This window comes from Euprymna scolopes, chromosome 10 (genome assembly GCF_053919585.1).
Source record: "Euprymna scolopes isolate OS-2025 chromosome 10, ASM5391958v1, whole genome shotgun sequence".
Taxonomy (NCBI): Eukaryota; Metazoa; Mollusca; class Cephalopoda; order Sepiida; family Sepiolidae; genus Euprymna; species Euprymna scolopes.
In genome coordinates, this window is record NC_136491.1 from 16623478 (window position 1) to 16637853 (window position 14376).

Sequence of the window (14376 nt, forward strand, 5' to 3'; positions counted from 1 at the left end):
AAGATACAATTGTTTACGAAATTATTTCGTCTAAAACATACTTCTTCCACAATAGATGAAAGTGTTTGAACTTTTCAAGAAAGGATGGTGATGATTATGCAACCTTTGCAAGCATAGTAAATAAGCACTTTGTTAAATATAGGTTATCGGAATTAAGTGCTAATACCATGTTTGCACAACAAATTTGGAAATTAGAAGTAAAATGAGTCAGATATAATACTTCAGTGAATAATCGAATATTGCTAATAATTTATTAGCGTATGTCAGAATTCAAAGGATATCGAACAGTCTGGAATGTTCCGCATAAGAAAAAATCTGCCACATGAGAAATGATTTCACCAATAAAATCTGATAATCAAAAGAGAAATATTTTGCCCATTAAAACATGCTCATATTGAATACAGATTCATTAGTACCAAGATTTAAGCCTATAAACACGAGACACGCTTTAAATGCAATCGTTTAGGACATAATGGTATATCTACCATTGTAACGTTGTCTGGGAACCAACACGTTGTATGCTCAGTCGCAAAGTAGACAAGGAATAATGAAAAAAAGAACTTTAACTCGCCCTTTTCTTTGTAACAACGACATTTATTTCCTCATTGTTATGGCTGTGACGTGACCCCGAACGTTATTTATATTTCTCACGTGATCTCGAACGTTATTTCGTCCGTACCCCACGTCTCGAACGTGATCGTTCGCTTTCTCTTTTTTATAGTCTTGTTTTTTTCTTTGCCGGTGACGTCCGCGCTATGTTACACCCTTTTCAAAGATTTGTCATGTCTAGATTTATATCGAAATCTGTGAAGCCCTTGTAATAGCCTCTCAACGAATAGAATTTGAAGTGCAAAATTCATTGTGTAGAATCGTAATAGAGTATATCTTAACTTTGTTGGGTCGTTGTATGTGTTCTATTATATTGTATTGAATAGCTTCATTAAGTGTTCAGAGACACTTACGTGTAAAAATCAACGACAGAAACAACAATTCGGCTTCTACATGAATTTTCGCACATTTCGAAGTTGTGGTACTAAACTTATTTGAAGTGAATTCAAAAGGTTTTGTCAATTGTTCCTATGGGAACACCTTATAATCGCACCGTATTATGTAAGAAGCAATAGCCAAGCTGAACGATTCTTTTATATTTTTAAAAGACCATGAAAAAGTGAGGTGTAACTCCCACGTAGTAAGCCATGCAGGATTTTCTGCAAGTGCATAGAATGGTGTCTAACTATAATATTCTACCAGTGAAAGCTATGTTCCCAAGAAATATCAAGACTTTCTCAACTCACTATGAACCAGAACGGAAAACAAATGTCACAAAAGAACGTTTTCAAATCAGAAACTTTTTTCGAATGATTAATAAAAAGTAATTTTGGAATCATAGATAAAAGAATTAGAAATACGCTCTATATGTTGACAAGATTAAAATTTACCCATAAGAGAGATTTAAACCGGTTATGGGGTTAAATGGTAATAAACGAAAGGAACACAGGACTTTTAGGAAAACACATGTATTAACATATATTACAGGCAAAAACAGGTTGAGAAATACTATTCCACAACTATGGGTGTTTGCACCCGACCTCCTTGACCGCGTGCCAATCTCTGACTGTCGGTTACCGGTACTCGATACCGGAAGTGACGTCATTAGAGGAAGTTACGTCATGATAGTCCATTAATCCCATGAAGGGGCGACTCCAACACCCCCTCCCAAGCTTTTTGTTCGTAAAAGCTGTCAGTACCTCTTCCTTTTAGGTTTACCATCAATGGCTCGGTAACCTTTCTCTTACAGAACGACCGCCGTAGCTCAGGTGTTGATTGAGGAGGTTCAAGATCAAAAGTTTCGGAGAGTGTCTATCGGCTCATCTTCCAATGGTGGACTGTCACTGGTTTCAATTGATCAACATCTTAGTTGGTTCTGGTGACGTTTATGGATATATGTTGGTCCTTGGATGATATATACCATGTCACCGATTCTCTTAGTAAATGTATCCACCTCCCAGAATGACATTTATTTTCTATAGTTTTTCTATATAGCACGATTCGTGTGTATTCATAGTTTGTCTTAATAGACGACAATTCGGCATGAATTGAACGAATAAACAACGAACACATACCCCCAAAACAATTGAACGAACATAATTGTAACACAAGTAAAGAAACCGTACAGTCGTCATATTAGAGTTTCCTGGTAGAAACAAGTTCAAGAGCTAACGGGCCAGTTTCACTTGAGGAAGAATCATCAAGGAAACAAAGCGGAAAATTAGTGAATTTTCAGACATCGCGAGATCCATGTGTTGTTTTTATAACTTTTGAAAAACACTCTTTCACCTGACCTGAAACGTTTACTGGGTACATGTGGCCCCGATTGGCATTGACTGTTTGGGTAAGAGTTTGTCAAAAATGAATCTCACTTTCCGCGCAAACATCGTTTCTGCAGCGGAGACTGCTGTTGGTGTGTTCGGCTTGGGTGTTATCCTATACACATGTAGAAATTGTTGCTTTGGCTTGGGAAATTCTTTTGGGTCGGGTTTTTTAGCTTCCGGCTTTGCAGTTTCAGTTTTTTTTGCCTCCTTTGGCAGATTCCGTTGAAGCTTTCTTTTTCGATTTCTCTGTTGCTGCGAATGGGACGTTTTGTTTCTTCTGGAAAACGGGCCGAGTGTTTCCTTTTAGTTCGAATCTTGCTATAGATTTTGTACATTTTCCCAGTCCTGGTGAGAATACCTCTGGAAATTCACTTTTAACTCGTCCTTCAGTTGTTGTGCTTCCGTAGACGAGTCTTCTACCCTATGACAGAATTTATTCATAGGTTGGTCCCACAATTCGAATCGCTCCATCCAGTCAGTACCAAACAGGTTTTCGGATGTCCTATGTACATACACTTTCACTTTTTTAGTAACACCATTTAAGGTCACCGGAAGTGTGAGCTCTCCCTCAAATTCCACTTTATCGCTTGTTACAGCTTGAGCTGATTTGTTCGTCTTCGCATGGTTAGTTTCCTTAGCCTTTTCCACGTCTTAAAGTTAATGATGGACAGGTCTAATCCGGAATCCAATTGTAGATGCACAGTTTTATTTGCAATGTTAACTGTGACACATTTGCTCCGGTTCTTATCCGAATCCAAGTCGAATCTAGTCTGTCGGACGCTGTTCTTGTCCTTGTTCTTCCTACATTGGGTCGCTTTGTGGCCCTTCCTGCCACATTCGTTGCAATACTTATATTTGTAAAAAAAATTGAGTCGACCAATGTTTCCAGCATAGGCTTGTAGGAGATCCGAGTCTTGTGACTGGGTGGTACTTATTAGGTGTAGCCTGAGTTTTCTAACTTCCAGCGTTGCTTTTTCGGGGTGAGTATTTTTCCGGTCTAAAGGTCGTCCTTCCAATGAATGTTGCAGCTGACTCCTCGACGTATCTCGAGTTGTTCCTTACGCAGACTACCCGTTGACAATCCTCGGCCAACTTCTGGAAGGTGAGGCCCTGTTCACTCTCAAGTCTAGATAGAACACGTCTAATCTCAGCGTTTTTGGATGAGACTAGACCCTGCGCAAAAATTAAACACTTGAAGTAATCTGCCGATAAGTCAGAGAGATGGAAATAATCGCAATGTCTATTTCCACGGACGCGAAGGTCAGGTAATCATCGTCGTCGTTTTTTTGCAGGTTAAAGCACTTCCATCTTCTATGAAAGAGCGTAGAATTCAGTTAGGATAAAAGTTTGACCGCTTCAGAAAATTCCAACTCACTCGTCTTCCTGGGAAGAATATAATCCACAAACTTTCTATGTTCTGTTGTCCCTAATTTCCTCAAAAGTAAGTGAACTTTCTTAGCGTTGCTCCACTCTTGACAATCCACGGTGAATATGTCCTCATATCTCCGATAGAAAGCGTCAAACGTCCCATCCAAACCGGTTGGTAGTTGAACGTTTCTATAATATTCCATATTGTACTTTGGGAAAAAGCAAAACTGTCATCCCTGTGTTCCGTTCTATCAAATGTTTTTAACAATAGGTCTTCTTGTTTCTGTTGTTGAAGTAGCATTCTCTCCTCCAATACTTGTTGCCTTTCTTGAAATTGTAACTGGAGCTGTTTATCACGTTCTTTTAAATTTTCCTCAGCTTTCTGCTGCTGGTTCATCTGTGCCTTGATTAGTTGTATTAATACTGCTTTAACGTCCTCCATCTTTTAATGGCTTTTCCAAACACACGAGAAAGATGTTTATTTCCGTTTTTGACTGGAGAAGAGAGATAAAATAATGGAAAAAGAAAGAAAAGACAATGTCCTTTCTTTGGGGGTGTGCGCATGAAGAGGGAGCAATTACTTCATGGTAAAAAACCTTAGAGATAACCCAATATGAGGGTGGATAAAAAACAATTTACTTTTTTTTTTATTTGCTACCCTTCAAATATATAGACTGTGACACCATACAGTCGCAAAAGAATAAAAATAATTGTGGAATTGTCTGGCAGTAAACAAAAATGGCTGTTTTTAAATTTTTTATTTATTTATTTCATTTTGTGTGTCGGGGGGAGTTGTCCCCACACGACAGAAAAAAATTTTTACTTTGGGACAGACAGTAAGTAATAGAATATTTCAGAAACTTCCACTCAATGATAAAAGTATTTCCTTTAGTCAAAGTAAAATGAAAAGGGTGAGGGAAAGAAATATTTCTCACTCATTAAAATATTGCATAAAGTTAGCAGCAAAAATTAAGGGCAAAATTTTTTCACTTCACTTGAAAAAAAATGTTCAAATTTGCATACGAATAAACAGTCGACAGTTTACAATGGGATTGTTCTCGCAGTGAAAATTGGGTCAACATTTTTCTCTTTTTTTCCTTCTTCTTTCAATAGGAAACCACATTAATTTTTAAACATTACAACAATGCGTTTCGTGCAGTTTTTTTTCAAGTTAAATATAGGGACAAAAATATTACTTACAATTGCGTCGATAACTTTGCCTTGTGTTCGTTTTCTTTTTTTTTGTTTTTTTAGGATTTTGTTGCCAGCCGACTTCTTTGCTTGTAAATCCGAAGTTCTTTTGAAGTCAATTAGAATTTCATTTCTTTCCTTTTTTGTGGCGTTAACCCGTGTGAAAGTCGAATCCGACGTCACCAATTGTTATGGGGTTAAATGGTAATAAAAGGAACACAGGATTTTTAGGAAAAACATGTACTCACATATATTACAGACAAAAACAGGCTGAGAAATACCATTCCACAACTGTAGACATTTGCACCCGAGCTCCTTCGCCGCGTACCAATCTCTGACTGCCGGTTACCGGTACTCGATACTGGAAGTGACGTCATCAGAGAAAGTGACGTCATTAATCCCGTGGAGGGGCGACTCCAACAAAACCAAATGAGGAAATGATATTCCGATGCTGTAGAGGACAATACTACAAAAAAGAATTAATGGACGTTTGACATGTTCGTGTTATTCATCACACAAGTAAATTCTAGAAAAAGAACACTGAAAAGAAAAGAACAAATAATGGAATACAGACTTAAAAAAGAAAAGTGTAAATAACTATTTTATCTCATAAATATTGTCGAATGCAATTCAAGAAAATTCTTTGGATTCTGTAGTTTTTTTTTTGATTTTCTTGTTTGAAATTTATTTTAACTTATAAATTTTTGTTTTAAATTAGCACGAGGTTCGATCCTTGGGTGCGGCATACAGTGTGGAGTCTTATATTTGGAAACTTTTTGCGAGCGTTTAATACTGTATTTAACCAGTCGACTTTTCAACGTGTATCTGCGGCTGAATCTACAAAAGGGGCAATTTGGTAAGTGTCTATGTCTCTTTTATGATCTTATACGGTCAAACATCTACCAAAACTTTTGGTACACAAACTTTTGGTAGACAAAAAAAATTTGATTGAATATAAAGAATCCATTCAATCTATAGCTTCAATAATGACAGTATTATTTAAAACTTGAGTTGAAAAAAAAAAAGACGGAAATACTCTTTAAAACTTAATCGTGACAGACTGATCAAAATGCTTTTTGGAACTTAAGTTTAATAGACTAATGAAAATATTGTCTCAAACTAAAGCGTGACAGACAAAATACTATTTCAAACTTAAGCGTGACAGACCAACATACTATAAAATAAAATACAGATCAAGTGCGCTGGAAAGCTAAACCACAACGTAATATTAGGGAAATAAACAAATATTTTACTTACTTGAAATTTATAATTGAAATATATTTCGGAGCTAAACTCCATCCTCAGTATGTTGTTTTCTTTATTTTTTCTGTGGGGTATATGGTTAGGAAAGAAGAAAAAAAAAACGTTCCGGGCGTATCTGCATCGCTCTTTGGGAAAGAAGAAGGAAAGGATGGCCAGCGCATCTGTATACGCGAAAGCCATCTCGGGAAGGCAGAGCATGATGGGAGAAGCTATTTTTCCCCTGTTTCTTCTTTTTTTTTCTAGATAGGAGGATATAAAGCTGAGAAAAATTCCCTGGGGGAGCAGAGAGAAAAGAGTCGTGAACACCTTCTCTTGAAAAGAATTTCGTATTGCTGACGTTCGGATTGTGCGGTGTGACATTGGTGGCGAGAGGCCAGGTGTGGTCGATTGGAAAAGAAGAGGGCAGAAACGTGCTGTTATCGAGAGAATGACTCACTCCTTCCCGAACCCCAGAACCGAATCCTGATTATAACCCTAGATCTCTAGATTTTCTCTTCTTCTTTCTTGCCATGTTGTAAGGTTGGAGAAAGAAAAGTCTGTTTGTAAAGATCCGCGCGTTGTTTTCAGCGGTTGTATTTTGAAATGTTAGAACTGTGCGTTGGAAAGCGGGATTGACGTCAAGGGTGTGGGTTCCATTATAGAAATGTTGATCTCATTTGAATAAAATAAAATACGCAGCAGAACAACATACTGTTTTAAACTTAATCGTGTGAGACCAAACCAAATACTCTTTCAAACGTAAGCGTGACAGCCCAACGCAAATAAGGTTTCAAACTTAAACGCTTCTTTCTCTTTTATGATACGGGGAAAAAAGTCGACTGAATGATTGAACGAAAGTTGCGTCCACTTAATCTGGGCGTTTAACGATGAAAATACCATTACAAATTTAAGCGCGACATATAGACGAACTGATAGACATCTAATAGAGATATTTTGATGCAATTAAGATAAGATTCGTCTATTCAGTTTTCTCATATAGGGATGAAAAGTTCAAATTTATCTGACAGACCAAACGACAATCCAAACAAGCCACATATTTTCAGTCGTCATCAAAAACATTCAGAAACATTTTATCTAATCGATACGAACCCGAAGTAAATACAAAAATGGAAAAGACTCCACGTTCTTTTCGTGTCATAAACGCATCACACATTTTGAATTCTAATAACTATGGTTTGTTGGAAAAAGAACAAAAATAAAAGAGCCATTCTCAAGATACACTGGAACAAGACCAGATGTTACATCGGCCGAAATGTGAGAACACACAAAATTATAACAGCCAAATAATGTAAATAACCAATTTTCATCTCAAAATATTGTTCCTCTATTGCTTTTACTGTTTACCAGGGAGGTAAATTTCATCATGACAAGTTTCAAGAAAAAATACACGATTAAACCCGGTTCTCCAACTTCCAACGTAGACCCCTACTACCATGTCTCCTTCTCCAACATCAGGGGTCTACGTTCTAACCTTCCAGAGGTTGAAACCCAATTGCAGGAGACTAAACCAGACCTTTTATTTTTAAGTGAAACTGGCATTGGACAGGCTATTTCCCTAGAAGAGTTCGCAATTAAAGGATACTCTAACTTAACTTCTAAATCTGACCCCCAAGATCGCCATGGGCATGGAATATGTGCCTATATTAAAGATAGTTTTCCATGTGGTAGGGACATCTCCAGGGAAGATCCTAACTTACCCTATATGTGCTTCCGGGTTGCTTTAGCTCACACTACGGCATTTATATTTACTCTCTATCGCCCCCACAACAGCGGAGTGACTATCTTTAAAAGCATATCTGAGAAAATTGACCAAGTTCTATCTGCTTATCCTTCAGCTAACATTCACGTATGTGGAGACTTCAATGTTCACAACGTCGAATGTTTGACCCACTCAAACAAGACCGATGATGAGGGGAGGTTCTGTCATGATTTCTCCATTGCCTATGACCTCACTCAGATTGTTCAGGAACCCTCCCGTGTACCCAACAATGACGGCCAGTATGCGAGCCTACTAGACCTTTTTCTCACAACTTGCCCTGAACTATGTTCAGTTTCTGTTCTGTCGCCTCTTGGATATTCCAACCACTCTGTTGTATCAATTAAGATAAAAATGAAATCTAATAAGTCCCCAGACGTACCTCTCCATCGTACAGTATATCGATACACTAAGGCTGACTGGGATAGCTTCCGTACATTTATATCGGATCTACTTCTGCATTCCATGTTTAAAAAGGATGTGTCCTCTATAGTATCAGACCTGACGGAATGGTTAATTGTAGGCATAGACCGTTTCATACCCTCGAAAAAGTTTCAGCAAAAACCTAACGGCCAACCATGGTTCTCTCCAGAATGTGCTGCTGTCATTGCGCACAGAAATCACTTTTTCCACTGCTTCCACGTAATAGATGTATGGAAACTAAATCCGCTTACAGGACTGCCAGCAACCATTGTAAGAAAGTAATAAAGAACGCAAGAGAGTTGTATGCTCAATCCATTAAGTCCAAAGTAGCTGAGCAGCGGCTTGGTTCCCAGCAGTTTTGGCAAATAGCAAACAGAATCCTGATCAGAAGCGTGTACTCCATCCCAACTATTATCAATGGACCTGAGGTAATCTCGTCAGCATCAGACAAAGCCAAACTCTTTGTCAAGAACTTTGCAGCTAATTCTACCCTTTGCGACCAAGGCCGCCAACCCCCAATATTTCCTCCTGTATCAGAAAACACGCTATGTGATATACGTATATCTGTACATGATGTTGCCAAGCTAATCAAAAACCTTGATTCCAGTAAAGCAACTGGCCCTATACGGTATTCCAATTATAGTACTCAAAAAACTTCAACCTGAAATAGCGCTCATACTTACAAAACTGTTTAAACGTTGTCTTAAGGAGAATAGTTTCCCATCTCCCTGGGAAATTTCATCAGTATGCCCTGTATTTAAGAATTCAGGTGATCGTTCATCCTCCTCTCAGTACAGGCCAATAAGTCTCCTGTGCGTCATGAGTAAATTGCTGGAATCTGTGTTAAATACAGAAGTAATCAACCATCTCAACAAAAGTAACCTTCTTAGTGACACTCAATATGGTTTCCGTTCTGCTAGATCTACAACAGATGTGCTTACAGTTATATCTCATAGGATTAGCAAATCTCTCGACGGAGGCAACCTTTCTAGGGCAATTGCTCTTGACATATCTAAGGCATTTGATAGGGTATGGCATAAAGGTTTACTTCATAAGATCTGTAGCTATGGTATAGCTGGAAATGTCTTCTCAGTTATTAAATCATTTCTTTCTGATAGGTTCATAAGAGTAGTAGTTAAGGGGCAAAAATCAGAAGCTCACAGTATTAATGCCGGCGTCCTTCAAGGGTCCATCCTGGGCCCAACTCTTTTCCTGATCTACATTAATGATCTTCCAAATCACATCCTTACATCATTTGTAGACATTTATGCTGATGACACTACCATTTATGGTAGCACATCTAACACAGTAAACGACCAAGTTCTCTCCAATTCTCGCTCCTCTGATCTTGAGCACGTAGTACAATGGGGAAAGGAGTGGCTGGTTACTTTTAATGCATCTAAAACCAAGCTTCTCTCTTTACATCAACAACATTCTGATCCACATCTGGCATCAATTGAAATGAATGGCTCTCGTCTTCAGGAGGCCTCAAGTTTTGACAAGCTTCTGAGCTTGACTATTACTCCTGATCTGAAATGGAACACGTACATCAAATCTGTTGCCAAGGCCGCTGGAAAAATGGTGGGATCTTTCTATCGATCCGGTAGATATCTCACTGCTGATGCTATTCTCTATCTATATAAGAGCCAGGTACGTCCAAGGATAGAATACTGTTGCCACATCTGGGCAGGAGCTGCTAGAAAGGACTTGGCCTGCCTTGATAGAGTTCAAAATAGACTTCGTAGCCTCGTAGGAGATGTCCTTTTTTCTTCCTTGCAACCTCTATCTCACAGAAGAGATGTTGCGAGTTTGTCTCTGATGTATCGTTATTTTCATGGAAAGTGTTCGACTGAGCGTCAGTCTATGGTCCCCCCTCGCCTAACTTTCACAAGAAACACTCGTCTAGCTGTAAACACTATCAATAATTCCCCCCACTCTTTATCTGTGCCTAAACCTAAACGTAGATTCCATGAACAAAGCTTCTTTTTTAGAACTGCACGCCTGTGGAATTGTCTTCCGTTTTCCTGCTTTCCGGCTGACTACAATATGGTTGTGTTCAAGTCTAACGTAAATAAGTTCTTGATGAGCCGTTCCATAATAATTATCAAATTTACCAAATTTTCATTACTAATGATTACTATATTGTCCAATTTCTACTGTACACCCTTTAACCCTTATCCTTGAGTGGTCTCTTGGCCTTGATAATGTGGTGATGCCTATGTAAATAAAAAACGGTGACGGTGGTTCAGTTGTTAACGACACTGGTAATATGGGTGTCTTAGGTTCGAATCTAGTTCACTCCACGTAACTCACTTTCGATTTAGAATGTTGGAAAACTTCATGTGGTCTCTCTGGTAAGTACACGATGTCTTTCTAGAAATAATACTGACAAGAAAAATATCGAAGAAACCAATGCTAACTTCAGATTCATACAATGATTATGATGGGTAGGAGTACCAAGGCTTTTTAACAATCGTGTATAATTTACTTATGGTGACCCAACGAGTCGTGTATCGACTGGTTTAGATATAAAAACAAGAATTCATGGCATCGTAAAGTTGTTTCAGTGATTGATTTATTAATCAGTGAATTGTAGATTTTGTTATTGCTGATTTATAATCACTCATTTCTCTCTTCCTAGGGTACTTTTGATTACTGGGCCGCTCTATGCTATCACAACGGGTTTTGCCATTTTCCAAGGATTGGCTTCTTACGCATATTTCAAGAAACAGCGTTGCGACCCTCTTGCATCTGGACAACTGAAAAATCCCAATCAGGTAAATCGTCCGTCTTCAATTCTTCCAAAAGAAGATTTTAGAAAGTGAAAACAGGTTGTATTAATAAAAGGCACCCATTTTACTTTTTTTTCTCACTTTTGCATGCAAGTGAAAAACGCATAATGTAAAGTTATATAAAGACGCATTTTTTGGCGGTGAAATGAAGCACGTTCATTTCAGATTACTTTTTAATTTGTTAAAACTCATACATGAAAACATGGTGGAGTGAAGCAAGGGGATGTGTATTGCGTGCATATGTGCTTGTAGACATTTTTTTAAATTGCAAGGCGAACGTTCACAATGCTACAATTTAATGACAAACTCCTTGGGCCATCGAATAAAAAACGAGGCTAATTCACGTACGAAGTTCCCATTTCTCAACCAATATTGAGAAGGTATGAAAAAGATGAATTTTGGTTTGAGGGACAGTTTCGTCTTTTGACACATGTTTTAGTTGAATGTAAATCAAACTTTAATATTTACAAAAACACTGACGAGTGCTAAATTCGTTTTTTTTTACATTCTCATCAATGGGACTAGCGAATTACAATACTTAGCCCACGAAAGGATGTTTAGCAGACATGCCATTTTGCTGTATCACAGCTTTTCAACTGGGATTGAAACTCTACTGTTTTTCATCAGATAACGTTTCTAACTACGTTGGCAGGCATTGAGTAAGTGTACTGTAGCTGTTTATAGCCATTCATTAGTCGAAGAGTACAAGCGAAACGAGAAAGTAAACCAAATCTCTACAGAAACTTGCGACGGACTGTCAAAGGGTTGTAAGTGTGAGAAACAATTAAAAAATATAAAGCGATCGGGCATAGCATATGCCAGAAATAGTAAACTAGAAAGCAAATAATACTTCCCTAAAAACAGAGAAAATAAGCTCAACTGCATATTCAGTATAAATTAAAAATACTCATTTGAAAAAGAGAGAAAAGTATATGGCTACTCGCATTTTCAAAACAGGTGAAACATACAAATGTGAAACATACAAAACAGGAGAATTACATTGAGAAAAAAATGATCTTTTGTGGCGTCGGATGCAAGGGAATTAAACACTGAATTAAAACAAAACTTCTCCTAATAGATTAGAAAATGTGGGTATCTTATCGAGGATTGAGCTTAGCGAATAGTCAGCGCTGACTGCCTATACACAGAAAAAATAAAAATAAATACGTGTCTGCGCCGATTTTTCTACAGGATTGCATGCAACATAAAGAGACCACCATTATCCTTCCCATCAGCGGAGAGAAAATATTCTCAAAAGTTTAAGCGATTACAAATCCAGTAAATGAAGAATGTAAAATGAAGAACTTCTGTGTATAAACATACACAGGGGGTTTATACAAATTCGAAAGTCTTGCATTCCAGATCAAAGTCGTTCCGAACATTTTCCAACAAATCATAAGCACATGTTAGGCGGTTTGTCTTCGATATGGTCTACTTAGAAGACATCATAATAACCTGTGAATCTTCAACACCGGAAACGTATACATAGGGGTTCTAAAAGAGTTCAAGAATACGGGTTTAAGGTGAAGGAATCGAAATGCGATTTTTATGAATGAGATTAGATATCTCGGTCATATTATTAATGAAAATGGAAAAACGGTCTGATTCGAAAAGGGCCAAAACAATTAGAAATGTGCCGACCCTCGATAATGTACAACCTATTCAAAGTTTCCTGAGATTAGCAAACTATTATCAGGTTTTCATCAAGAATATGCACGACCACGCACCCTGTTAAACGAATCTTTTTCGATGAGGACTGATAATGAGAATTATTTGGATTATTCAGAATATTATTCCCATCTTGGATGTCAGTCATCCTAACAATGGATTCTCATATGGTGGTGTGTACTGACGAACTCTGGAATCTGTATGGAATTTAGAACGTAAACGTTTTATCTAATTAATAAGATACTTTATTTTTCTTCCGTCAGTGATACCTTGATATATATATATATATATATATATATATATATATATATATATATATATATATTATATATATATTATACATATTATATATATATATTATATATTATATATTATATATATATTATATATATATTATACATATTATATATATATATATATATATATATATATATTATATATATATATAAGAATTACAATTAAGTTTACAAAGATAATCCAAAATAGTAAACTAAAAATATATTATAAATATTAAAGATTTTAAATATTTATAAAGTATTCCTAACCAGATGTAAAAGCCCAATAAAACCAAATAGAAAATATAGCTTATAATAAGAACAAAGACTTAATAGGACATGTTAAAAACACTTTAACAAGATTTAAAAACATATTTAATTTTCGAAAAGTGAACACAAATTAAGTGGATTGTCCTTAATCCGCGGAGTTTCGAAAAAATACTTTCCTTCTCACCAATGGGCAGGTATTAGTAAAATGCGGAATCATATTTTGCTTGCAAAGTATTTAATGAAATTGCAAGTAAGCCACAGAGCTTACTCGGTAAAAGTTAAAAAATAGTGAGGCAGAGGGAATGGGAGGAAAAAAGAAAAATATTTCACGTAAATGGATGGTCGAGTGAAAAGTAGAAGATCTAATGAGAGTAACCCTTTCCACAAAGAGAAGGTTGGTAAACGTCCGGTATCCAGAAGTAAAAATCCAAAGGAATCCCATTACTGGAAGATATTTTGAGGTCACTCAAAAGGCAGAATTCCGTAAGATAATTCACAAAGAAGTACAAGGAAAAAAAGTGAGTTCAATATATTATTATAAAAAGAAAGATAGATGGAGAGATTTCAAGACGTTACTGCTGAAGTGAATAGTATCAGTAAGTAAAGAATTGCCTTTTAGAAAGGTTTTATTAATTGTAAAATACACGTACGCTCTTGAAAGGATCGAGCGGGAAAATGAAACAGAGGGCGCTTTTATTATGAATGTCAATCCCAAGGGGGATAACTCTTAACAACAAATTAAATCATAACATTTTCCCCGTCCTAAAGTATTCAAGTAAGGGGTAATTAATTATAGACAAATTTTTTTTTTTTTTTTTTTTTTTTTTTTTACAATCACATAAGAATCATTTTATTTACAAATAACATATGAACCCAAACTGCAGTTTTTTCAGTATTTAGTCACAAAATCCTTATATTTAAGGGGGATAACTCTTAACAACAAATTAAATCATAACACAGAAGTAAAAATCCAAAGGAATCCCATTACTGGAAGATAT

General features: G+C 36.7%; 1 protein-coding gene across 1 annotated transcript in view; it reads left to right on the forward strand.

The window, feature by feature from the left end:
* LOC145285821 (sodium-coupled monocarboxylate transporter 1-like) overlaps positions 1-14376 on the forward strand; it is a 220140-nt gene that overhangs the window by 154027 nt on the left and 51737 nt on the right. Inside the window, exons 8-9 of the mRNA XM_080134240.1 lie at positions 5650-5787; positions 11015-11150. Of these exons, the coding sequence (XP_079990366.1) occupies positions 5650-5787; positions 11015-11150 (274 nt within the window). The remainder of the gene's footprint in view (positions 1-5649; positions 5788-11014; positions 11151-14376) is intronic.